At 45.6% G+C, this 26,938-nt stretch overlaps 2 protein-coding genes and 4 non-coding genes across 7 annotated transcripts; 5 read left to right on the top strand and 1 right to left on the bottom strand.

The window, feature by feature from the left end:
• Window positions 1–2,216: 2,216 nt before the first annotated feature.
• Trnal-uag (transfer RNA leucine (anticodon UAG)) lies at window positions 2,217–2,298 on the bottom strand. Its single transcript has one exon. It is a non-coding gene; the product is annotated as a tRNA-Leu (tRNA).
• Window positions 2,299–8,386: 6,088 nt separating this feature from the next.
• Window positions 8,387–8,459, top strand: Trnat-ugu (transfer RNA threonine (anticodon UGU)). The gene has a single exon. It is a non-coding gene; the product is annotated as a tRNA-Thr (tRNA).
• Window positions 8,460–9,251: 792 nt separating this feature from the next.
• On the top strand, window positions 9,252–9,340 carry Trnay-gua (transfer RNA tyrosine (anticodon GUA)). Its single transcript is given in 2 exon segments — window positions 9,252–9,288; window positions 9,305–9,340. It is a non-coding gene; the product is annotated as a tRNA-Tyr (tRNA).
• Window positions 9,341–10,359: 1,019 nt separating this feature from the next.
• Window positions 10,360–10,431, top strand: Trnap-ugg (transfer RNA proline (anticodon UGG)). The gene has a single exon. It is a non-coding gene; the product is annotated as a tRNA-Pro (tRNA).
• Window positions 10,432–10,782: 351 nt separating this feature from the next.
• On the top strand, window positions 10,783–25,372 carry Rnase4 (ribonuclease A family member 4). Of its 2 annotated transcripts, none has more exons than XM_021181475.2 (2): window positions 10,783–10,941; window positions 24,030–25,372. In XM_021181475.2, exon 2 carries the CDS (start codon window positions 24,044–24,046, stop codon window positions 24,488–24,490), a length of 447 nt encoding a protein of 148 aa, XP_021037134.1. In that variant the 5' UTR covers window positions 10,783–10,941; window positions 24,030–24,043; the 3' UTR covers window positions 24,491–25,372. The 2 variants fall into 2 exon arrangements, with proteins under 2 accessions (XP_021037134.1, XP_021037133.1); XM_021181474.3 differs by lacking the exon at window positions 10,783–10,941 and adding an exon at window positions 15,855–15,983.
• Window positions 15,854–21,262, top strand: Ang (angiogenin). Its single transcript, XM_021181476.3, has 2 exons — window positions 15,854–15,983; window positions 20,644–21,262. Exon 2 carries the CDS (start codon window positions 20,662–20,664, stop codon window positions 21,097–21,099), a length of 438 nt encoding a protein of 145 aa, XP_021037135.1. The 5' UTR covers window positions 15,854–15,983; window positions 20,644–20,661; the 3' UTR covers window positions 21,100–21,262.
• Window positions 25,373–26,938: the final 1,566 nt, after the last annotated feature.

Genomic DNA, 26,938 nt, shown 5'->3' with positions numbered 1-26,938 from the left:
GGGAAGGGAAGGAAAAGTGAAGGAATCAGAGACAGAACCACAACCAAAGGATAAAGGTGGGAAGGACGGAGCGGGGAGAACAGGGTAGAAAGAGAGGGAAAGAGAGGGACAGGTGGAGGTGGAGGAAGAGAGACAGGAAGAGGGAAAGACAGAGGCAGGGAAAGAGGTTGAATGTAAGAAAACGAAAATAATAGAGAGTTGGATGGAAGGAAAAGAGGGTGACTGGAGGGGGGTGGGGGAGGGAGATTGGAGGGGGTGATGGAGGAGAGGGTACCTGGAGGGGGTGATGGAGGAGGGTTACCTGAGTTAATGAGAGGTTGAAGTTAAAACGGGCTCAGGAAGATGAACTTGAGAATAGCTAAGAGAAACACAAAGTACCTGGGGTAGGAGATAAAGAGATAGAGACAGACAAGGATATACTTAGAAAACAGGGAGAAAGAAACATGGGTCTTAATCCTGTGTTGATTACCTTTTGGTTGATATTGCAATGTATGTAAGGCATTACCGAGGCAACTTGTAGAGTGTAGATTCCGTATGGGCTTATGGTTGCAGAGGGATGAAAGTCCATTAAGGGCGGGGAACCTTGGGAACAAATCATGACCACACCCTCAGCTGTCCCAGAATGCAGAGAGCATAACAGGAAGAGGGTGAACTGTGAGTGCACAAAGCCTCCAGGTGACACACTTTCTCCAGCAAGCTTGCACCACCTCTCCAAACAGTGTCACCAACTGGTCACCAAGGTTCAAATACTGGAGCCTGTGGTGGTCATTTCTCATTCAAGACACCACATGGCAGTCTGTCAGTCTGGTTGCTCTAAGTTTGAGGCCGACTTGAACTGTTCAGTGACTACTGTGTTGGGTTTGGCTATAGAATCATATTCTAAAACTCATAAAAACCAACAATAACTGTGGAGCAGAGACTGAAGGAATGACCATCCAGACACTGCCCCACCTGGGTATCCATCTCATATACAGTCATCAAACCCAGACACTATTGTGGATGCCAGCAAGTGCTGGCTGACAGGAGCCTGATATAGCTGTTTCCTAAGGGGCTCTACCAGTGCCTGACAAATACAGAAGTGGATGCTTTCAGCCAACCTTTCATTTGGACTGAGCACGGGCTCCTCAATGGAGGAGTTGGAGAAAGGACTAAAGAATCTGAAGGGATTAGGACAACAATATCAACCAACCAGACCCCCAGAGCTCCCAGGGACTAAACCACCAACCAAAGAGCACACATGGAGGGATCCATGGCTCCAGCTGCATATGTAGCAGAGGATGGTCTTGTCAGGCATCAGTGAAAAGAGAGGCCCTTGGTCCTGTGAAGACTCAATGCCCAGTGTAGAGGAATGCTAGGGCAGTGAGGTAGGAGTGGGTGGGTGGATGGGTGGGTGGGGATGCACCCTCATAGAAGCAGGGTAAGGAGAGATGGGATAGGGGGTTTGCAGAGGGGAAATCTGGAAAGGGAATAACATTTGAAATGTAAATAAATAAAATATCCAATAATAAAAAACAATAAAATAAAAAGATAAAGACCAAAATGGCTCTTCAAGGTCCTATCTGACAATATTTGGAGACCGTTTATTTTTTTGTTTTGTTTTTGTTTTTAACCTTTGGTTAGCAAAGGCACCATGAGAGAATGTTTCTTTAAAAGACCTCAAATTCTGGCAATGAATGATGGGCCAAGGTTGTTGTCTGAGCAGTGGAAGATGCAGGTAGGAGGGTCAGGAGTCATCTTCAGTTACACATCAAGTTCCAGAGCAGCCTAGGCTACATGAGACTCTGCCTGAAAACAAAGCAAAATAAACAAATGGTCCCAAACAAGCAAACAGAGAAACGGCGCCGTCTCAGACTTCAAATCCATCCTAGGACATTTGGTTCTGGTCTTAGTTTGGCTCAGTTCTTTTATATCACTTCCTAGTGGTTTGTGCAGAAATAGAGGACGATGAAGAAGACAGAGATGAGAAGTGCAGGTGACACTGTCATAAAACTTCGTTCAGAGGCAGGCAAGAGCCAACACAGTTTCAGTTCTGTAATGCCTCCTACCTTAGGGTCTGACCACCACAGAGAGTGTGCAGATTACATCCGGAGCAACCGCGGTCAGCTTGAGTCCTTTTCTGCTCACAGACATAATCTAGAGGCAGGTACTCAGAAAATACATATACCAAAGAGAGAATGAAGACGAACTAAATAAATCAGTCTTGGGAAAGAAAACACTGGCAGTGGTGGGATTCGAACCCACGCCTCCGAAGAGACTGGAGCCTAAATCCAGCGCCTTAGACCGCTCGGCCACACTACCAAGCTGCCTGTACATTTCTGTATACACTAACTGTTTACTTGATTCCATTTCTCTTTAAACTGCATCTGAAACCCAGATTTAAAGGACATTTTTTCCCCCCTTTCCAAACCGCTGGCTGGGTGCTAGAGTGAGCGGATTACACGAACTACCCTCCCGAGGTGGGTCCTGCAACCCTCCTGGCCGCACCCCAGAGAGGGCTGTCTGCAGGCGGATCAGTTCCTCTGCTGAAGTTTGTCCAGTGTGTCACCAGCCGCTGCAGACGCGTTGTGCTCTGCGTAGAAGCCGAGATGGCCGGCGCCCGCAGGAGATGACAGAGACGCCCTTCCCTAGGGGCTCACACAGACTGAGTGAATCGGGGTGGGCGCTGCTGGGGGCATCCAGGATTCTAAGGTGTCAGCATGATCTGGTCTCCACTCGCCCTAGTACCATATCCCCTTCCCCGCGCTAGAGGCTTACAGGTCTGCGACCTGTAGAATCAGGAGCATTATTTCTGGAAGAGTGGCCACACCGCAGTTGTAGTTCATTAGAGCTTTTGGCATGGGACCCACCAAACTCGGGCCTACGTGGTCCCTGCGCAGGAAAGGAAATCCCCTGGCTCCTGATCACAGCTGGTGTAAATCACAGGACACCGCTTTGGTGATCTGACCCTTTTGTTTGTGTGTGCAGCAGTAGCTGAAAACTGAACCCATTACTGTTACCTAGAAAAACTGGTGACTATTTCAGCAAAAAGATTGGGATTGGGAAATATTTGAACGAGATTTGCATCTTTAAACGGAAATTGTGTTTTTCTGGTAATATTCAAATCACATCTTCCATTTGACCAAATTCCGTACACTTGGGGGAAATTTCCACAACCAGGCAGTAAGCGGGGAGGCTGTATATGTTCCTGATCCTTGCTTACCTCTTTTGCAAACAGTGCAAAGTTGAAGCCACCCAGACCTAGCCCAGCTCTGTTATTTTCTTGGGGTCATGATCCAGTTCTTTTTCTCCACCTATTAAATAACTAAAAGGTAGGGGAAATCTCCGACGCAGCAGGCAGCAACATGTATTTTGAAGAAGTTAGTGAGCGCATGTGCATTCACACAAGGGCGGGGTGAGGGAGCGCACGCATACAGAAAGACATGCGCCCCCCCGCCCCCCCCCCCCCCCACACACACAAAGTGGGAATGGGAACCAGAAACTGAAATGTGTTTTCCCCTGGACGGTTTAAGTTGTTTTTGGTGGCATAGAATGGGACCTCTCCACTTTGGATTGATCAGGCTAAACAAAGGAGGGAGGGTGCTACTGCCGGTCAGACCAGGAACGTTAGGGAATCTAAACTGGCCCTAAATGAACCTATCTGAGGATGAGGAGGAAACTGAGTTTACCTTCTATCTGTGCTCCCTTGCCACACCTGTCTCCCTATCAGGGATCTGTCTTTCTAGCTCCTGGTCCCTCATTTCCTTAAGGCTAGAAAATTGTTTCTCTTTCTGAATCTGTCGCTCTTCTCAGAAGAGATTTTACTCTCCTTGTGCATAGGGAATGTCTTGTTCTTTGAAACACACCAAGAACAGAGAAATATCCAGTTCAGAAATTCCCCTGAGTGTTTAACTTTAAAAAAATTATATTTTTATTAATGGATACATATGTGAGCAGGCAAGAATACGTGTATTACCTGTGAGCAGGAGCCCTCAGAAGCCAAAAGAGGTCACTGGGTTACCAGACGCTGGAGTTAGGAGCAGTTGTGAGCCACCAGATGAATGCTGGGACCTGGGTCCTCAGCAAGAGCAGTAAGTGCTCTTACTGATGCGCCATCTCTCTAGCCAATAGCACAGACCTCTCAGGAGTGATAACTTAGTGGATGACATATGAAATTTTACCTTCTTTTTAATTTTTAGTTTTGGGGCATTTGAGATGGCTTGGGGAGTCTTTACTTGGCTTGCTTTCCAGACAGTCTTGAGTTTTGGTCCCCTGAATTCATGTAAATAAAGGTGGAAGGAAAACTGACTCCTCAAAGTTGTTCTCTGAATTCCACAAATATATGAGACAGACACATCAACAACAACAATAAATAATAAAAGACAAATCTAGTTGGTGGTGGCAAAATGGCTTAGTGCAGCAAGCCATCTTTTTATCTCCGGAACTCACATGGTGAAAGGGCCTCTGAGTCCGTGTTCCAGCTGTGGCATTTGATGTGTCCCCCCCACGCCCCTTAGTAGATAAATGTTTTAGAAATAAAAAATTGTACAGCCAGCTGTAATGGGGGTGGGGAAGGGAGAGGCAAAGGCAGGAAGATTTCTGTTGAGTTCCAAGACAGCCAGAACTACATAAAGACCCACCTAAAAAGCACTTAGCTCAGCACTCCATTGCCTGAGTGACTCACCTAGTTCAGCACTCTATCGCCTTCATTTCCAGGGCAATCAGGTTTCCTCTTCTGTCTTCCACCGGCGCTAGGCATGTAGGTGGTGCACAAACATACATGTAGACAAAACATCCACACATAAAACAAGCAATTTTAAAAAGTGAAAGTAACCTATTAAAAAGTTAGTTTTTACGTACTGACTGATGGAGAACATACCTTGCTGTGTGCCCTTGGCTGGCCTTGATCTCAGGATCCTTAGAGCTAAGATCCTACGGCCAGATTTACCAGTAGAAGCTACTACTCCCAGTTTAACTTTTATTATGTTGTTTTATTTGTCTTTGTAATGCTGGAAATTGAACCCAAGACTTTGCAGTTCCGGAAAGAGTGCTGCTATACTCGCAGACTTACTTAATATGATCTTACCATGATCTTACCATGACCTTAGTTCATGGACTGTAAACACAGATATAGTGTGTACTCTACAATGTGCTCCATGCATTTCTTAGTTGTGGACAGACACCATGACCAAGGCTGGAAATAGAACTTTTTGTTTTGTTTTGTTTTTTGTTTTTTTGTTTTGTTTTGTTTTGTTTTTTCGAGACAGGGTTTTTCTGTATAGCCCTTGCTGTCCTGGAACTCACTTTGTAGCCCAGGCTGTCCACGAACTCAGAAATCTGCCAGCTTCTGCCTCCCAAGTGCTGGGATTAAAGGTGTGCACCACCACACCCGGCTGCAAACATGTACACCCACCAAGGGCAACTCTTATAAGAACATTTAACTGGGGCTGGCTTACAGGTCAGAGGTTCAGTACATTATCATGAAGGTGGGAGCAGGGAGGCATGGTATAGGAGGAGCTGAGAGATCTACATCTTCATCTGAGTGCTGCTAGGAAAATAATGACTTCCAGGCAGCTAGGCCAAGGATCTTAAAGCCCGCACCCACAGTGACACACCTACTCCAACAAGGCCCCACCTACTCCAGCAGGGCTACACCTTCTTATAGTGCCACTCCCTGGGCTGAGCATATACAAACCACCACACTGCACCTCCTGTTTCTCCCACCCAAACCCTGACACTGCTGCACCTCTGTCTTTTCCAGATATGCTGGAAATGAAGATCCTCCCCCTTTCTTGGATATTTTCTTTATTTATATTTCAAATGTTATCCCCTTTTCTGTTTCCCCTCTGCAAACCCTCCATATCCCATCTCCCCTCCCCCTGCTTCTATGAGGGTGCTCCCCCCGCCCACTCCTACCTCCCTGCCCTGGCATTCCCCTACACCAAGGGCATCGAGCCTTCATAGGACCAAGGGCTCTCCTCCCATTGATGTCCGACAAGGCCATTCTCTGCTATATATTTGGTTGGAGCCATGGGTCCCTCCATGTGTACTCTTTGGTTGGTGGTTTAGTTCCTGGGCTCTCATGGGGTGTGGTGGGTGGTGGTCTGGTTGGTTGATATTGTTGTTCTTTCTATGGGGTTGCAAACCCTTTCAGATTTTTCAGTCCTTTTTCCAACTCATCCATTGAGGACCCCGTGCTCAGTCCAATGAATGGTTGGCTCTGTATTTGTCAGGCTCTTTCAGAGCCTTTCAGGAGGCAGCTATATCAGACTCCTGTCAGCAAGCACTTCTTGGCATCTGCAATAGTGTCTGGGTTTGGTTACTGTATATGGGATGGATCCCCAGGTGGGGGCAGTCTCTGGATGGCCTTTACTTCAGTCTTTGCTCCACACTTTGTCTCTGTATTTCCTCCTTTGAGTGTTTTGTTCCCCCTTCTAAGAAGGATCAAAGCATCCACACGTTGGCCTTTCTTCTTCTTGAGCTTCATGTGGTCTGTGAATTGTATCTTGGGTATTCCGAGCTTTTGGGATCCTATCCACTTATCAGTAAGTGTATACCATGTGTATTCTTTTGTGATTGGGTTACCTCACTCAGGATGATAGCTTCTAGTTCCGTCAATTTGCCTAAGAATTTCATGAAGTCATTGTTTTTAATAGCTGAGTAGAACTCCATTGTGTAAATGTACCACATTTTCTGTATCCATTCCTCTGTTGAAGGAGAAGATTCACCCCCGGTCCCTGCCCCCCAAGTAACAAGGCATGATAATGAATCACCTCTCCTTTCTGTCCACCACATTCAAAGGAAGCCTTTCCCTGTCTCTTAGTCTTTCCTTTGTAGCCTCTGGCGATCACAGCTTCGTGCTTACATGGCTCTTGTCTCCTGACTCTAGTTTCTCCTCCCTTCAGTTGCATTCCATGCTTAGTGAATTTCCATTTTCTCTTTTCAAAAGGGTCTAATGCCATTCCTGTAACCTAGCCTGCCTCATCTCTTGTCAGTTTGAGGAGGGTGGACCAACAACTTTCTAACGGGATACCCCTCAATGTTTTGCTATTCCTTGGCCTTTACTCTTCATTTTCGTCTGCCAAGAATCGTCCGACCGCCGATTGTACAGATCTCAGCCTTCTCTATCCTGAGACTCAGCCTCCCTTTCTCAGGGCCCTCCAAATTGTTTACTTGCAAGTTACACTGGGTGCACTTGTTTTTCATTCCGGTTTCATGACACTGAAAGAATTTCTCCCCAGAAACCTATGACAATGACTTCAGATCAGATTCCAACTCCAGCTTGGAGAACTGGCTCAGTATTTAAGTTTTTTGTTTTTACCAGAGAGCGTCATCCCAGCAACTTACAATAACTGTAAGAAAATCTGGCGCCCTTTTATGACAGCCACGGACACCAGGCACCCTCGTTATGCACAAAAAAATAAGTAAAATAAATAAATAACCCTCCCCCAAACAAAAATTAAAAACAGAAACAAAACAAAACAAAAAACCCTAGGGGAAAAAATAAAATAGTCAGCGAAGTACATTAATTTAAAAACCGAACAAACAAACACCAAACGGAATCCCTATCTAGCTTCTAGTGTAGAGCCTTGCCCAGAAAGGCAATTCGGAGAATTTGGAGTTGTTGGACCCCCGAAGGGAGACCCTCACTCAAGTCTCGGGGATCGCGAGCCCAGAAAGCCACAACAGTCAAGCTTGCTGCAAACACACGAGGTTTTAATGGCACACAAACCAGCATGCTGAGGTCGAGACCCATACACCACGCAGGGGTAGAGGAGTCTGACCATGACCCTATTTTCCAGCAGGCTTATAAAGGCAAAAAACACAACCTAGGGGGAGGATCGGAGAGGAAGTAGGGGGAAGTCTAGGGGTGGATATTTACTTCAAGGCACCTGGGACATTTGAAACATTTTGTGGTTGTTTTTCCCAAACATTCCGGGGAATTAGGCCATCTGGCCAGGGGCCGGGACCCATGTTCTCAGGGCAGTCATTATTTTATTTTTTACTCTTCAGAGTCTCCTGAGTGAAGGAATGCATTAAATGGAAAACTGGGAGTTGCTTGTTCTGGCACTGAGAGGAAGGTATCTGTTAAGAGGAGTGTGGCGGAAGTCTGGAGTCAAGGACAAAAACCAGAGTGTGACAGGCTTCTTCCCTTGCGCTGGATTTCTGTTCCAGATTTCACTGAAGGATGTGCAGGTGGTGGTGGTGGTGAGGGGGCGGTCATATTTCTCTAAATTTAGGATAGTAGTGATTCCTGTTAGAATCCTCTACTATACCATTCCCAGTGAGCCCAGACTGAATTTCAACACGGGATAAGAAAAAGATATAATTTTAGTTTGCTTGTTTTCTGACCCTTAAAGAACCAGCAATCATATCCTTTTCTAAGAAAGACAGAAATGGAGATCCATGTGGCCCTATAGCTCAGGGGTTAGAGCACTGGTCTTGTAAACCAGGGGTCGCGAGTTCAAATCTCGCTGGGGCCTGAGTCTGTCTAGACTTTTGATTTGAGCACAGGATTTTCTGGCACTCTGCCGCTAAGCTTCCAAAAACGCGGCTTGGCTTTTTTTTTGTTTTGTTTTGTTCCAGTGCAATCCCACACCCCTGCGCGCTCCACACTCTGAGAAAGTGGGGCAGTCTGCTATGCGCATCGAGATCGGACGAAGGGAAAGTTGACTCCTTACAAATGTTGGGCAGAAAGAAGTAGGACTGGCCCCCTCGTGCTGTATGGGGAGGCTACAGGTTCAGGAGCCAGAGGCCTGGGAATCCAGATACTTCACTGTCTCGCGCAGGAAATAAAAGCACCGCAGTTGTCGTGAGACCTTGGTCACTAAACCATGGAATGAACTCAAAAAGGCTGTGGCTATGACTGCCAGTAAAAAAGAATGGCCTTTCTCCAAGGAGAGCTTCTTTATTGTTAAGTGCTGAGGTTAAACCTGGGATCTCACCCAGGCTAACCACAGTTCAGTAAGCCACGCCTCCAGCCCCTGGGTTTCCTAGCCTTGGTGGCATCCCTCGCCATCCCACCCGCAGAGTGTCGCGCGGTTCGGGTGCATAGCGCCTGTTTTCGGATCTCTGGTGCCCGCTTCACCGCATGCGTGCTCCCACCCGGAGGCGGGCATTATTAAAGCTCTGGCGATGTCTGGAGGACAAGACGGCGACCCAGGCAGGGTGTCCGAATAGAGCTCCGCACACCCAAAGCCACCAGTAGGGCCGAGTCAGCTAAATGGTTTCCTACCTACTGAAAACCACTTTCGGAAGAGCTTTGCTTGTGCTTCCCTTCGATAGCTCAGCTGGTAGAGCGGAGGACTGTAGTTGATTCGTTGCAGCCATCCTTAGGTCGCTGGTTCGATTCCGGCTCGAAGGAGTAGCCTGTCTTTTGGGCTCTCAACCCCTGAGATAAGCTGACCCTTTGTTCAGTGGTTGGTTGATCTTTGATCGTCCTCACTAACATTAGCAACCTCTCTTCTCTAATATGGTTTGCTCAATCACCACCTATCTCTAATAAACAGTTACGAAAGGAAAATGAGTCTTGGAGTTTGGTTTCTGGCTCCCTTCTTGTTTAACTTTAGTTTCCGAGTCTACCGTGCCGCCCCTTATCCGAAGTCCAGACATCAAAGACTTGTGTACTTTTTTTTTTTTTTAGCGCTCTGATGGCCCGCAGGGACCTTGATTTGCCGAACTTTAAAACCTCTAACTGACCCCGGTGATCGCCCCACTAACTGGCAAAGAGACGCTTTATTCATTTAGGTATTTTATATAGCATTTGACGTGAGTTGTTGACGAGGCTGAAAGAGTATATAAAGTTGCGACGGATGAAATACTTTAAACAAGGGAAGTGAGATTGAAAACGCAGTTCTTACTCGGGAAAACTGCGAAGGTCTACAGAATATCGGAACAATAGCAAACTTATCTACCACCAGCCTACCAGGCTACCCGCAGCCTCCTTCTGCCCACAACATTTTGCTGTGCCTCCTTCTTGCCTGCCTGTAAGATTTTGTGGCTGCAGAGGTGGTCGCAAGTATGTGGAACACGCCCTGCGCTTGTCCGAGACTCAGGACTCCGCTGCCCTGCAATTGGGCTCCACTCGAAGAGCGCAGCGCCAACTCGGCTCGCTCCAGTTTCTTCTGGAATTAGTGATCACGCAGGCCTGTGACTTGAAATCTGAAAGGCTGCATCCTCTGATCCCATTCTGAGCCTTGAGTTATTCAGGACGTGGATAGAGAATAAGAAGGGATAGGTCAGGAATTAATGGATGGGACTTGACAAAATTGGGTGGAAATAATAACGGAGGAAAATTTCTCAGAAACCAGAAACCGCTGGAACCTCTTGATGCCCTGCTGTGTTAAAACAGGCTAGATTGATGAGCAGGCTAAACTATCACATGGCTCGTTGGTCTAGGGGTATGATTCTCGCTTTGGGTGCGAGAGGTCCCGGGTTCAAATCCCGGACGAGCCCTGTTCTTTTTACATCGTTCTTTTTTAGTAACTGATGGACAAAATGTTCACTACTCTACAAACTTTCTCGTGCATTGTCAGGCCTACAAAAAGGAGCGGCACCACATGATATACAACAGAAGGGTAGCACCAAATTTCTAGATTCCTGGAGTTCCCCAGGGGAGAACCTTCCTGACAGGCAAGGAGGTCCTCGAGACATCAACCAGTCCGATTTCTGTACAGAAATCCACCTGGTCTGCTTGGAAGTTAGAGTTACTGTTTTGGGTTTTGCAGGCGGACCCAATGGGGAGGGGCATCCTTGGAAGAATGGGGTGCGGTTCCAGCCACCGAGGCTGGAACGCCCACCCTCCACTCCTCTGCACCCCGCCCCAATCTGTTTGCGTGGCCAGGCAACGCCGACCTCACCCATATCGGGGACGAGATTCCAAAGGAAATTTCATTCTTTTATTCGCCATCCCACCAGGAAGGAAGGAGTGAGAAACAAAGCCGCCGCCTCCAGTCCCGGGTCCAGGTGAGTTTCTACTTCTGTCCCTCCATGGTTTGGCTATGGAAGTCCCTTCCTACTAAGAACAGTTGTGAGGCTCCTGGGAGATGACTTCTCGACTTCTCAGGTCTGACTGCTGGTCTGAGGTGTGGTGGGGCTCAACGCTGTTTCCACAGTTAGCTTTTCGCATCTTGCCAGAGTCCAGCGTGGATGTCCATTGTCTAGAACCAGGGCTCATAGGGGACCGCAGAATCCTCGAAGGGAGGAATTCCAAGAAACCCGAGTTTGCTCAGATAAGGAAAATTTTGAGGGTTTCTAGGTTGATATCAGATTTGTTATGCAAGTATGTCAAGGTTGTGGTGTTTTCGTTTTGTATTTCCTGTCTCCCTCCCTTAACTCATGTGTAAGTGTGTTGTGAAACTTTTGGAGACCGGTCAACAGCATCCTCGGTGCCTTCTTAGAACTGAACAGTTGGGATCCGGTATGTCTGAGACAGTACATCAAACCATGCCAGCTCAACGATGGAGCATCTTTGTTTCGGATGGAGGATAGATAGAAACCTTGTCCCTATATTGGGGCATCTTCACTGGGCCAGTCCTTTGGTCTGTGATGGCAGGAATCTCATAGCCAGTCCATACATGCAGTCGTTAGAAACTTCAGTTAGCAGACAAGTCTGAACAGCCTCTGGCAAACTCCAAAAAGCTGCCTCAGCTATTCAAAGAACGAGCACCACCCAGCTCTGAGCCAGTTAGTGTTGCTAGTCGCAGCGGTTTCATTTCAAGAAACAATATGATGATAAACAATCAGATGTTTTGGAGAGTTATGGGTATAATCAGTGTTAAGTAATTTTCAATACTGCTTTAAACATGAGTTTTGATTTTTCTAGAAATCATAAAAGTTGTTTTGTGCATTGGAAAGCTTCCATTCACAGGGACAACAAATGCTCCTTGGTCAGTTAATGTCCCGTTCTTTGTTCTTCAGTTCCCTCTTCCTTAAAGTGGAGGTTGAGAGATCAGCTCATTTTGATCTCATGGGACGGTGGGACCTTAGTCACATGATTCAGAGAATGTGGAGTTGAAGTTTAGTTTAACCTGGGTGATTAGAAAAAGTGAATTAGCAACCATCCGAGATCAGGCCTGGGGGAGTCATCAGTTCAACAATGGCTTAGCCTGTCGGGGTGTGAGCTTCCCCCTCACCCATGTTCTTTCTGCACCCCACAAAACACCATGGAGCTGTCCACTGGAGGCATTCTTCTTGTGACTCCAAGCATGGATTAAAAAGTGTTACCATGCAGGCTGGTAAAACATGTCTTGAGATCTTCCATTGTGTGCACATCTGAGTATAGAGCACTCTCTGTAAGCAGTTACTTTCAGAGTGGCTGCAAGCAGAGCTGAGTATGTTGGGAAGTAAATGTTTAATTTGTATCCTGTTTGGAAATGTACGATATCATCAGGTCTTTGTTCCCATTCTCCCTGACCCAGGGGAGCCCCCACTCCTCAGGGGGCCCTCCTGTGAGCTTTTCTTTTCCAGTTGTTACTTTGGTTACTGACTGAGTAGTATGTTAGCAGTGTAAAGGAACTTTTAGTGTCCCCATGCCTTCTACTCTATAATGAGCCCCGAGGACTGAATCAAACACACACACTGTGTATAAAGGGGGGGGGGGAGGTGCCAACACTAGTATTATTAGAAGAAGAATTTCATGCCCCATGTGTCATGGATATTACTGGCTTGGAGAAGAGACAGACAAAATTCCAGGAAAGGAGGATGGCTTTCAGGAGGTTAAACATTTTAATAAATACTTTTTAAAATTTGGTAGTTGTTTTATACTAATTAAAATTACTGACAAAGATACAATATTTAGGCCTGGGGATGTGGATCAATGGTAGTCTATGTATCATATGTGAGGTCCTAGGTCTGAGCCCTGGAAAACACACACACACACACACACACACACACACACACACACACACACACACAGAGTTTTTCCTTCCATCTTAATAAATTATAAAATTTTAAAAAATACCCATTTCTGTTTCAATATGGACCAAATTGGGTAAAAATTTAAAAAAAGAAAGAGAGAGAGAGAGAGAGAGAGAGAGAGAGAGAGAGAGAGAGAGAGAGAGAGAGAGAGAGAGAGAGAGAAAGAGCCCTGGCCTTTTGTCAGGGATTTGAGCATGTTCTAAATCTCCCGAGTTGTCAGCTAACTGCTAATTGTCCCTGGCTGCTCCCTGGTACTCTGCTGACATTGCTCTTAAGAAAAAGGAAGCTGCTGTGTTTGGGCAAGTTAGTGCGTCAGACTAGTGGATTTTGTGTCTGCGTGTGTGCTGTAGGTGAGGGTGAAGTGCCTCTGTTTTGTGGTTGTTTATCAGAGAAAAAGACCACATTGATATAATCATCTCTGGCTATGGGAGTTGGTTGATATTTCTCCCGGGAATTGATGAGGCCATCCAGGTTTTGCAATGGACTGGCTGTTCTCCTAACAACGAGTGGGTGACGACTCTAGCACTCAATCCTTCCACATCTGTTTAAAAGTGATGTGTGATTAATTTAAAAGAGGCACCACCATACATAGTATGTTTGCACACTGAGCATTTCCGTGCCAGGTTGGATCCCAGTAGAGTGGCCTCACCCTGAAGACCCTGAGTGCTATCCTTCTCTGCACATCTGAAACAGTTTAAATGCTGGCAGTTGTCAAAACAATGCTTGGCACTTGTCTAATGGACACTGGTCAGGATGTGACTAGGTCTCCCTTTCAGGAGATCCTAGTACCCCAAAATTAGGCTATAACAGCTTAGTCTTCTTCTCATTTCCTCTCAGCTCACAGTTGGGTTGAGTGCAGGATGGAGAGGGAGCAGACAAGGACAAAGGGGACCTTCAAGCTGGGCTGTGTCTCAACAAAGCTGGAAAGTGTTGAGGTTTGGGCCGTTTCCAAGTCCTCATGCCACCCACTCTTCCTACTCAAGCTTTCAGGCCCCGTTCTTAGGAAGTGTATCCATCTGGATGTGCACATTCTGGGCAGCTATTGCTTGTTCGCTTGCCTGCTTGTTTGTTGAGACAGGATTTTTCTGCACAGTCCTGGCTGTTCTAGAACTAGCTCTGTAGACCAGGCTGACCTCAAACTCACAGAGATTCACCTGCCTCTGCCTCCCAAGTGCTGCTGGAATTAGGGGTTTGCTTTTTAAAAGACATTACACTCCTAGAGTCTACTACGTGGTCAGGAACAAAAGCTCATTGGTGAAGGCAAACTAACTGATTTCAGAACTCTTTTCAGGCAAGTGTAGAACACTCCCAGGTCCATTGCAACATCTCCAATGACCTCATCAGACTCCAGGGGAAGTATCTGCCAGCTCCCATAGCCAGAGATTGCTCGGCTTAGCAATCAAGTTTATTTAATAAACAAATCTTGTATCTCTGAACCTTTAAAGAGAAGCCCAGAATGGTCTCTTCGTGGTTAGAGGCTCTAGATCAGTTGATGAGGACTTATGTGTCAGTCACTGTGAATATAGAAACGAGTAAGTAAATATTCTTCTCTGGAAAGGATCTACCCAATGAAGAGACAGTGAGATTAACTAACTCAAAGGAATGTTGACAGCCCGTTTCTTCAGTTACTGAAGTAAATCCAGATCCATCCCGACCGTGCTATGGGTCCTTTATACCAGTGTAGTCTTCCCCAAGTGTTCCCAAGTCCAGGTGTGAGCATGCCTGCAAGTCAGTGCCCCAAAGCTGCCTGCTTGCATTTTTGCTGCTTTCTGAGGGTTCCCTGTTCCTGCCACACAGAGGAACAGCCTTGCTGAGGGAGTCTGAAGATGCTGGAGTGCTGAATTCTTCCTCCTGCTACAGTGAGTCAGCTGATGCTCTCGTTTTTTGTGCCCAGACTCACCTCAGACATCCCCAGCATGGTTCCCACACAGTGAGAGATGCTTTGCCCCTGCCTCCACCTCTACTCCACTGACAACCTGTAGGTCTCCCATCCCCATTTTTGCTTTTAGAATTTAGTACAGCTTAAATCACACATAAATACCTACACAATGATGGAGCAAAATCTAGAAAATGACAACGAGCTAAAATATTGCAACTTTGCCCTATATACAAGATAAATATATGGTAACTTTTAAAATTGTATGTATTTATTTACCTGCATGTATGTCTGTGTACCACACATATGCAGTGCCCAGGGAGACCAGATGAAGGCATCACTATAGATGGTTGTGAACTGCCATGTGGGTCTGAGAACTGAACCTGAGTAAGTGCCTGCAACCACTGAGTGATCTGTCCAGCCTTGAAGATGGATCTGTTAGAAGAACAATTTTAGTAGATTTCTTCACTACCTCATTGTGTACTTTCTGGGTTTTAGAAGTCTGACCCCGTGGCTTGTCTACTGTTCGATCTTAGAGTTTCCTCACGAGCAGAGCAGACATGCATAATTTCTTCGGTACTTGGTTCCCATAATGCTTAGATGTAGACAGCTGGTTTTGCAACACTGCTTTAAAGAACAGGAAGCTGAGTAGCCATATTTTTTTCCTCCAGTGGATGGACAGAGGGAGGAGGAGCCTAGGAAGTGCTGCATGTATTTCTGGGGATTGGAGAGGTGGGGCACAGTTGCCTTACTCCTTCCTTTAGACTTCTTTCAAAGTAGTTCCTGAAGTTGGCCTGAACGTCAGGGATAATACGTTTTTGGATCTATGGCATATGAACAGTGAAACTTCAGTCCTACCCTGAGCAAGGATAAGGACCATACACATAAGGAAAGAGGCAGCTTAGGAACAAAAGGCCGTGCTTAGCAAACATTATCATCGCTGAAAGAAATGTCTGGTCCACCAGGTGGTTAATATTTGACTCAGTCATGCTCAGGGGAAAGGTGAATGACTCCTTGTTTGCCCATGATTAGTGGCCTTGGTTTACAAGTCTCTGCCAAAGTAGAGATCCTTAGATAGGTTCTCCCCACCCCATCACACGAGCACTGTATATTACCAGCCTGTGAGGAGCCTCTAGCTTGACACTGCAGGACACTGTCTCCAGGAGCACACAGCTAGACTCGCCCCCTGTTGGAGGAAAGCTAGCCAGCTTTGGTAAGATTCTTCCCTGTGGGTGCTCAACTCTCTGCTTCTTTTCCTCTGTGCTCTTTCTAGCAGTTCATCTATTTTAGTGAAACAGATTAACCCCCCTTATGCTTTCTGGACTCAAACTCGCGCATTAAAAAGAAAACAAGCGAGAGTCAAAATTTAAAATGAAAACAGGTTTCTTTGGTGTGGTTTGTATCAGGGAAGCAATTAACGGGATTTCGAGCAAGGAGATGGAGATATAGGGGGGTTTCTTAAATTGTGATTAAAAGCCCCCAGAGGCTTAGGAAGCCATTGGCAGAAGGGCATGTGAGCTGCCGTGTTTCCTTCCATAACAAACATGTGGCTTCGCAGGAATAATAAGAAAAACCCAAGTCTGGTGATGGTGGCCCAGACCTTTAATCTCAGCACTGGGGTGGCAGAGGCAGGCAGATCTCTGAATTCGAGCCCAGCCTAGTATCTAGAGTGAGTTCTAGTACAGCCAGGGCTACCCAGAGAAAGCCTGTCTTGAAAAAGAAAAAGAAAAAGAAAAGGAAAACCCAGAATCAGGAAGTACTTTCAGAAGCACTTCCTACTCGATTCTTTCCTTAACAAAACAAAACAAAAAAAAAAAACAAAAAAAAAAAAAAAAAAAAAAAAGAAGAAAGAAAGAAGGAAAGGAAGGAAGAAAGAAAAAAGAAAAAGTTATGGATGCTCCTTAAAAACAAAGTGGAACATGAACCAAGATCAAAAGATGGTAGGTTGAGGGAAGAAAGGAGGAAAGACAGGAGGAAGACCAGGCACAGGGTGTTCTGGTCCAGCTGGACTATTATGAAGATACACAAAGTAGCAAGAGTGTACCTAGGAAAAGGGTGTTTATCACATTGCACCCCTGCTGCAGGTAGTTTGCTACGTGTCTAGGCTACAAAGCACTGCCAACCCAGAGAAACAGAGGTTGATTCCTGTGAACCCTACTAGGTAAAGAATGGGTAAACTGAGTCTGCACAAGAGCTAGAACTATTCCACTGCAGAAATCCGAAAGACAGTCGTCGTTGTGTATGTGACTAAGGTTCAGCACCTCTGGCCATGGCAGATTTACACCTGCACTCCCTAACAATACCACTCTCGCTTGTTTTCTCACAATTATACCTTGTCTGGCTTTGAGGGGAGTTTTAGAGTTAAACACACAGTGAGACAGTTTCAAGGGAGTGGACAGGAGACACTGGTGGTTGAGGTGTTCTGCTGGAAGTTGCTTCCTGCGTGTTTTAGAGAAACCATTATGAGAGACTGCATTGGGTGAGTTGGTAAAGATAAATGTGGAATTTCTGCAAATTAGAAGCAAGTAACCCCTTTCCTGGCCACATAGGCCTGAGACTTTTCAAAGCCTAAGTAGCAAGTAACTTTTTAGGATGAAACACCCCTGTGTAGTGTTCATGGTACAGAGCCTTGACTTACACAGAGTTCCTCAGGGAAGATGTGTTTCAGTGAGACTGGACCAAGGTCACCCCATCACAGATTTCTTCCAGTTAGTACCTTGTACCATCAACTAAGGTTATATAAATTTGCCGCTGCAATTCCAGTGTTGCTAGATTTGGCTCCTTAAACCGGTAAAGAATCCATTAGCCTAGTAAGAGCCACAGACTTTCAAAGCTGGAACCCTCTCATTTATGGATGGTAAAGCATAGGCCTAAAGAGAAACAGGAAGGAAACTATCAGAGAGAGATTGAGAGCCTGCTGTGAAGCCAGCACTATGATTCAAGTAAAGAGTACAGACCCCTCTCAGCTGTAGATTATAGAGCAGCAGGAAATATGGACAGGTAAATGGTTGTTTCCCTAAGATCACATGGTGTGTTTGGAAACAGCAGCCATGAAACCCGATAGCTGGTAAGTGTTTGCTTTATGATAGCCTTAGCATTAGGATCCTCCACATTATGGCTTTTGCTTTGGTGTCCTAAATACCCAAAACCTGACAAGTTTAGGCACTCTGAGTGAGCCTACCAGTTTCCATTCCCCACAACCTGGGTTTAAGTATAGGTTGGCCTGTTCACAAGAGCCAACAGTCCTGCTATTGAATGGCAACATCCCTATCCACTGCTGCCACCTGCTGATCCTTTTGAGTATTACCAGCTCTTGTTATTTTGTTTGCTTATGTTGGAGGTAGCCAGGCTAGTCCCTAAACCTGCCCCAGTTCTTCTTGCCCACTCTGAGACTGCAGGCATGCATGCAGCATCACATTCAGATCTTCCTCATTTTAAAAGAGAAATCACATCCAGGGAAGAGCATCCCAAGACAACATAAAGAGCTCAGCAAGTGGGTGTCATGGAGCCCAGCAGCTCTGGTGAAGCAGTCGCCACAAGTAAATGCTGGTAACTCTTTAGGGGTGGCTGTGCCTTCTGCACGTGTGCACCATCTCTTCTCAATAAACGAAACACACACACACACACACACACACACACACACACTCACTCACTCACTCACATTTGATTCTGTTACAGATCATACTCTGCTATGCTTTATGGAAGTTTGTTATTTCAGCGCTGTGAAATGACTGAGAATTTGGTGTTCTTTATAGCCTTATTCTGAGTCTGTGGTCATCATGAAACAGAAAGGATGGGCTAGTGTGAGATGCTAATTAGAAAGGCAGTTCACTTTATATGCCCCAGTACAGGGGAACGCCAGGGCCAAAAAGTGGGAGTGGGTGGGTATGGGTGGGAGGGTATGGGGGACTTTTGGGATAGCATTGGAAATGTAAATGAGGAAAATACCTAATAAAAAGTATTAAAGTAAAAAAAAGAAAGGCAGTTCACTTCCCACTCCATCACCCATCTTACACATGCTCAGTAGAGCCTTAGACCTCTGACCTCCTAGATTCCAAGCTATACTCCTGCCCCTGCACTACTGAGAAGATTATAGCCTGAGGGCCAGGACCTCAGCCTTCCTGTTAAATGTGGGGGTCACTCATGGTCATCTGATATGATTGGGTTCTGTGTGGAGGTGCAGGTTTCTCAGACGCCGTGTACCATGTGCCATGCTTTCTGGGACCTGAACCTCACCAATTACAATGCTGGCTGGTAGGGAGCCTCGTGTTTCTACCTCCAGAGCACCAGGAATACAAGTGCTTGTCATGGAGCCCGACTTTTTACTTACTTGGCCATTTCCTCCCTGTAGTGACCTTTTTAAAGTTTTATTTTTATTATTTTAAGTTAAGTGTATGCGCGTGTGTCTGTGGGCAGGTATGTGTAAGAGAGTTCCTGGTGTCCACAGAGGCCGGAGCGTTGGATCCCTTGGAGCCTGAGTTGCCAGTGAATGTGAGCAGCTTAGTATGGGTGCAGGGACTGGAACTCAGGCTCTCAGAAGAGTAATATACACTTTTAACTGCTGAGCCATCTCTGCAGCCCCACCATGAGGAGGGTTTTATGTCTCAGGATGATCTTTCTGTATTTTCTCCAAAGAACTAAGGATATGATCAGAAATTGCTTGATATCTCCCTGTTATCTCCCTTTTCTCAAAATTTCAAATTTCCTAAGAAATAACAATTTAAAAGTCCATACGAAGGTCAAACTCCAGCAGAAGACCCCTTTGATCCTATGGTGTGCCATTGGTGGATGTGTGTGGCGCAGGGTAAGCTGAGAACTCTGGGGAGGTGATAGTAGGAATCTTCTCTCTTCTCCTCTTCAGAAAGATCTCACAGGGAATTTTAAGTCCCTTGCCTTAATAAAGAGATCTCTGTTTTGTTTTGTGTTTCGTTTTACCACACTGTAAGATCATTTGCCTATGTTAGCAGTATTACAAATGTAGGAGACACTAGAAAATATTCTCTCAGATCATCCAAAGAGCCTCTGAAGATGAAGCTTGAGTTCCCCATTTTGCTCTGTAAGAGTCTCTTGTAGACCCATTTCAGGTACCACACAACGTGTTCAATTCTTTCTATGCACTGCATAGCAACTCTGCCCTCTGGGAGAAGTAGACCTGCACCCTTCATCCTAAGGTGATCTTCTCTACAGCTTTCCTCATTGGTGTGGAACTGAGTGACTGCCTGGAATCCCATCTCAATAGCCTTGGGGCACGGGCTGTCCTGTGTTCTCGATCCCCACAAGTCATTCTTTATAGCTCTCAGCTCCTGTGTTATCATCCATCTTGCCTCAGGAACCCCCATGCCTCCCCAATGGATGCCACATTTCTGTTCTGTGCTTTTCTGTCTTTCTTTCTTCTTCCTTGACGACCCCCTTTTCTCCCCCCCAAAAACCCAAGGTCTTGTACATTATCCAGCTAGTGTTGAACTCCAGGATTCAAGCAATCCTCCTGTCTCTATTTCCTAAGTAGCTGGACCTTACTGACATATACTGCACCTACCCTTGGTATATCTTAAAGGTCTTTGTGCCCTAGGATCTAGCACAGTTTCTGGGCCCAATAGGGACTTGGGTAATGTTTGCTATCAAGTTAAGTAATAGGTGAATTAAGAATATTGATAGATTTTGTTATACTATGGGTGATGGTGAACCTAAGGAATAGAGCAAGATGGCTGTGCCATGGAGTCAGTTAGGAAGTCCAAGGCCAAGATAGAATTAGGTAGCTGAGGACACTTAGGTAGCTTTATCATGCTCTTTCAGAAAGGAAAGTCTCCACCCACTTAGTCTAAGTTAGAAAGTATTTCTACAGCCGACCACTCCTGCTTTTTTGCCCTTGGCAGGAATCTCTGTTGGAAGAGATGGCGATAAGCCCAGGCCCGTTGTTCTTGGTCTTCATGCTGGGTCTGGTTGTGATCCCTCCCACTCTGGCTCAGGATGACTCCAGGTACACAAAAATCCTGACTCAGCACCATGACGCCAAGCCAAAGGGCCGGGACGACAGATACTGTGAACGTATGATGAAGAGAAGAAGCCTAACCTCACCCTGCAAAGATGTCAACACCTTTATCCATGGCAACAAGAGCAACATCAAGGCCATCTGTGGAGCGAATGGAAGCCCTTACAGAGAAAACTTAAGAATGAGCAAGTCTCCCTTCCAGGTCACCACTTGCAAACACACAGGAGGGTCTCCCCGTCCTCCATGCCAGTACCGAGCCTCTGCAGGGTTCAGACATGTTGTTATTGCCTGTGAGAATGGCCTGCCGGTCCACTTCGATGAGTCTTTTTTCAGTCTATAGTCAGCAGGCCCCTGGCACAGGCCTAGCTATGTTTTCTTTTTATCTCCCCTCATAGCCCAGAACACTGGTTCCAGCGTTCATTGTCAGGGGCCAGAAAATGAACTATCTAAAACATATGTCTCCTGATTTGCGATGCACAGAAATAAAGATGTCTCAAAAGCCATTAAGAGTCAGTCTGGAAGATCACTAGTTCTGAGTAAATTTAGCTTTTCCTGTTTTCTCTCCTCGATGTTCCCCAGGGGAAAGGGGCTGGAACACAGAGAGATATTCTTCCTTACCTGCTGGTCAGTGGGAAGGTAGATTTCATCTGTCTGTGGTGCTGAGGATGATAAATTGATTTACAGACAGGACAGGGAATTAAAAAGGAGCCAAGTTGTCTATTAAGTAATAGGTCACTAAAGGAGCCCTTTGGAAAGGAGTTTAGGATCAAGAGCCAGCACACCAAGGGTATCCCCCTGCCTTCTCCTCCTGTACAGCCTGAGACTGTCAGCACCCAGGGGACAGCTCTCATCCTCAGCAACCTAATGCACCCCCTTAATTGTTTTAAGGACCTAAACTCTGGCCAAACCCGATTCATAGTTTCACATAGAAATAAATTTCAGAACCAGCTTTCATGAAGCAGAGTTGGAGACTTTTATCAGTGATAATTCTGATTTGGGCTGTGAACAGAAAGGTTGTGAGGGAGGCAGTTAGGAAGCGAGGCATACCCAAGTGTGGGTATGGGCTCCCCAACAGAGAGTAGTATATAGTTACCTTCATATTGGTCATACGTTCAATGCCTCTCAAGCCACACCTTAAAAGGTCGAAAGGACATCCCGCCTTTCTTCTGTCTCTCTGTTTAGAGTATTACTTATTTTATGTGCATTCTGTTTTACTATATGTGTATTGTCTGCATGTATGTATGGGCACCACATGTGTGTCTGGTGCCCAGGGAGGTCAGAAGAGGTGGTGGATCCCCCGAACTGGAGTTACAGATGATCATGGTGAATGCTTTTGTCCAAACCTGGGTCCTCTGCGAGAACAGCAAGTGTTCCTAAGTGCTGAGCCACCTCACGACCCCTTTTTATCTTTTAATCCCTATGTGGGATCATAGGGTGGCTCGGGGAGTGTCTTGGGTGGAATTATAATTTGCAAAGGTAGAATCAAGGCGCACCAGGGTTGCATAAGGGGTTTAGTACACATCTTTTTGAAAAGAAGGTTTCTTCTTCATTCTTGAAAACTGCAGGCTTACTACTGGCAAGGGGTGAAGGCTTTAAGCAGTTGCTCATTATGATGGAATATTTGCTTGCCAGATTGCCAAGTAAGGGGTTTCTTCCCCTTCTCATAGCCCCTTATATTTCCCCCCACTTTTTTCCCATTGAGTGTCTCCCTTTTGTTCCCATTAGTGCTTTCCTTTGATACGGGCAATTGTCACTTATTAAAGCATGGGCTTGAAGTAGAATAGAGTAAGCCCTAAGCCATTTCCTAAGCCCTAAGAGTGTGTGATCTGGAGCCGCATCTTTGAAGGCAAGCACGGTGGATTCTGTATACATCAAGCCATCTCAGAAGGAGACTGCTCTTGGACTGTGCCTTCAGTGAAAGACCATTATTTTGGGGTGCCCTCTTCTCTTGTATGAGGAACGATGTTTATTTGCTCTTGTCAATCAACCTGCAAGTCAGTCTGAGGACTGGCCACCAGATGGCAGCACCTCCTAGGCATTCTGCAGGAAAGTAACTGTCAGACCTTTATTATCCACTTTTGTTTGTTTAAATAATATATTGATTAATCCTTTAAGAATTTCATACAGTATATTTTGATCATCTTCACTTTCCTCTCTTTATTCTTCCCAGATCTGTCCCCCTCTATCACGCCCATTCACCTTCACGACTTCCCTTTTTATTTTTTAAAACTCATTGTGTCCAGTTTCTTCTGCTCAAATACTCTTGGGTGTGGGGTTGCCTACTGGAGCATGCCTACTGGAAGTCACACACCCTTAAAGAAAGCTGAATTTTCCTCTCTAAGCCACTACCACGTACTGATAGATTCTCAGGTAGCAGTGATACTTCGTGCCCACCTCTCTCCTCAGGGCTGGGATCTTGTCCGGATTGAGTCTTGTGCATGTTGTCTCAACAGCTGTGAGTGTGTATGTGCACGTGCCCTGTTGTGCCCAGAAAACAGTCTCACTGTTGTCATCCCCTGCTTCCCACCCCATCCCTCCAAAAGATCCCTGACTGAGCCTTGGGCCAACGCAGTGTTAGTTTTTAAGAGAGGAGTAGAGTTTCCCCAGAAGATGTGATTTAGTCCACTAGCACAAGAGAGGAGAGGAGAGGAAAGGAGAGGAGAGGCGAGGAGAGAAAGAGGAAGAGGGAGAGGAAGAGGGAGAGGAAGAGGGAGAGGAAGAGGAGAGGAGAGGAAGAGGAGAGGAGAGGAAGAGGAGAGGAGGGGAACTAGATGGAAGTTTGTTTTGCCTTACCTTCCTTCATTTCCTGGATGTAGAGCTTTCAACTCAATACGTAAGTTTGCTTTGATCGGAGTCTATCTACACTTTTGGGAACTGAAGTTTCCAGACCACCAAGCACTCCCTAAAGATCATATTAGCTAATTCTCTTACAAAACCCAAACTCCAGTTTCATGTAGATTTATCTTTCCTTGTTTTATACTCTAGTTAGGCAGGCCTGGGCAACTGACCACCCAGTCATGTCTGTTCTGACTTGTTCTGTTAGCTGTACACCTGTCACTTAGTAAAGAGAACAGTGTTTGCTTTCAAGGAAGGCCATGTTGACAGACTAGCCATTCTCAGAGAAAGGGGTACAAAAGGGAAGAACAGGAAGAAGGGGGAGATCTTAAGCAGAAGGAGGGGGAAGAGAGGGTTCTAAGAGTTTAGTTTGCTTTTCTCATTACCTCTCCAGAGCCCAGTCCTTACCATCCTTTCTCCTTGTTTTCTTCTCAGGCACTTTCTAGGTAATGATGGATCTACAGAGGACTCAGTCCTTGCTTCTGCTCTTGGTGCTGACCCTGCTGGGGTTAGAGCTTGTACAGCCCTCCTATGGCCAGGATCGAATGTACCAACGGTTCCTTCGACAGCATGTGGACCCTCAGGCGACAGGTGGCAATGACAACTATTGCAACGTGATGATGCAGAGACGGAAGATGACTTCTGTCCAGTGCAAACGCTTCAACACCTTCATCCATGAGGACATCTGGAACATTCGTGGCATCTGCAGTACCACCAATATCCCGTGCAAGAACGGCCAGATGAACTGTCACGAAGGTGTAGTGAAGGTCACGGACTGCAGAGAGACAGGGAACTCCAAGGCCCCCAACTGTAGATATAGGGCAAGAACCAGCACTAGGCGAGTTGTCATTGCCTGTGAGGGTGAACCAGAGGTCCCAGTGCACTTTGACAGATAAGTGCTGTCCTGCAGCTGTTACAGCTGATAGTTGACCTCTGAGTCAGTGAGACCAGCAATGAGTGGTGGCCCCAGGCTTTGTTTCCTTTGCTCGTGCCTTATACTCACATATATCCAATATAACCCATGGTGTTAAGCGCATCCCATCCAAGGGAAGAAAGACGCCTCTGCTCACAGCACTGATGGCTTGGTTCTCCCAGATTCTATCCCCTGGATCTTATGCATTACATGTATTCAGATAGTATCTCAGCTATTATAGAGAGTTTTTTCTGTCCAAGCGGTCTCATTCCAGTCCTCTTAACACCCCTTGCTACCAATTCTGCCACTGTATGTAGAAGCTTGTAGTTAAAGGATTTGACGACCGCAAAAAACCAAAACCAAAACCAACAACAACAAAATACCCAGTGGAAGATCTCGGACAAAAATCCAACTGAATGGGCTACTCACAAAAGGTGTTATCCACTTCATTATATATACTTTCTGTTATTCCAAAATGTCATCGTTAGGGAAGCCACTAAGAGTTTGGAAATAGAGGCTGGAGAGATGCCTCTGTGGTTAAGAGCATTGGCTGCTCCTCTAGAGGACCGAGGTTCAATTCCCAGTGCCCACACATCAGCTCACAACTGTCTGTAACACAGTTCTAGGTGATTTGACACCCTCACACAGACATACATGTAGGCAGATCACCAATGCATATAAAATTAAAATAGAGATTTTGGAAATAACATATTGCCAAAATGAGAATTACTTGGTATTATTTTGGTTTGTGGCTTCTAAGATTTTTTTTAAATACATGAAAAATGTAGTAAATCACTAAAATTCATTTATCCTTCTCCTTTGAAAGATTTTCAATATTTTAGTATAATAAAGAGCTGTATGTTGAGCCAGCTGTGTCGGGATTTGTGTTCTCCTGCTCTTTTTCAGTTCCTCTCTAGTCTAAGAACTCTCATGTCCCTTAGTGTCCCTATACATTCTGGTCAAATACAAATGGCCATTAGATCCATCATGTGACATCTGACTTTGTCTCCTTTACTCTACTGAAAGTGATCCCTCTCATACACAAGACCTGAAATAAGAACTCAGAAGTGGCCTTTGCTAAAAAGCACCAATTCTTTATGCAACAAATTGAGTGTGTTGCATGATTTAGCATTATTGATGTTTATGGCTGCGTATACCCAATGGATGACCAACAGTAGGCTAATATTTCTGGATGCATGTGATTTTTCCTTTCTGAGCCTTCTGTGCTCAAGTGGAGTCCAAGATCAACAGGCCTGATGGATAAACAGAGTAATAGCTTTTCCTCCTTAGGATTGTGTGTGTGTGTGTACATGCATGTGTGCAGATGCTCAGGAAGAGGTCAAAGGTTATCTTTTTTCACCATGAATTCCAGGGATGGAACTCAGGCTGTCAGACTTGTTAGGGCAATCATTTTATCATTTATGCGGCATCTCACTGGCCCAGACAATGACTCTGTCTAACCTGAGATAATAGTTAACCAGACCTTAGTCAGACAGAAACTGCTTAACACTGCTTGGCCCCGTCCCCTGTATGTTCTTACTGCTTTTGCTAGTGCCTTGGAAATGGCTAAAGATGCCAGGTTCCTAGCCTTACCAGCACACTTACACTGGCTAAAGATATACTTTCCATTCCACTGTTACCTTTTTTATTTGGTTTGATGTTTCAATGGCCAGATCTCACTTCTTGGGACCACAAAAGTAAAGCCTTGAGCCTAGTTTGATAACACCCATTCCTTCCCACTTTGGACATTTAATAGAACATTACTCTAAAGATGCTGGCTGCTAAAAGAAGTGTATGTGTGAGAGACTAAACTGGTATTTGAATAATAGCAAATAGGAAATGAGACTTGATCTGAATTCCCCTTACTTGACTTGAGCAAAGTGTCCCACAAAGTACAGGCAGGAAGTAAGTACTCCAAGACAATTATGCAAATGAACAAATAATACTTGAAGCATGGAATGTCAGTTGGTCCAAGAGGAAATGCTCCTCCCAACAACACATCTGTATAAATACATTTGGAGTAAGGAAATAGGATGGGAGGAGAGTTCTCTCCTGGGCGCTTTCAGGAGTTGGACATGTATTTGCCTTAGTTCTGACCCTCAGTTCCTGCTTGACATTTCCTGAATGACAGGACAGTCTTGTTGTTCACAGTACTTTTGATCACACCTGCATTTATGCTAATGAAGTGACTTAGAGAAAGACTCTTAGTAGTCTCAAGAAAAGCAAGTCACTAAAAACACCAGGTGTTTGGAGAGTTAAAACTTTCTGCCCTTCTTACCAGACTTTAGGGATTAGGGTAGAGCAACTGGGAATTCAGCTCTATAAATCTCTTAGACAAGAGTATCTAAGAGTATGTGAAGATACTGCACGAATGAAGTGCCCAAAGGAACCCGGACACTCCACGGAATGGACCATGCCCTAGACCGTACCC

The sequence above is a fragment of the Mus caroli genome, unplaced genomic scaffold, assembly GCF_978045245.1.
Source record: "Mus caroli unplaced genomic scaffold, Mus_caroli_1 scaffold_12, whole genome shotgun sequence".
Taxonomy (NCBI): Eukaryota; Metazoa; Chordata; class Mammalia; order Rodentia; family Muridae; genus Mus; species Mus caroli.
This window is presented reverse-complemented; position numbering and strand designations above follow the sequence as displayed.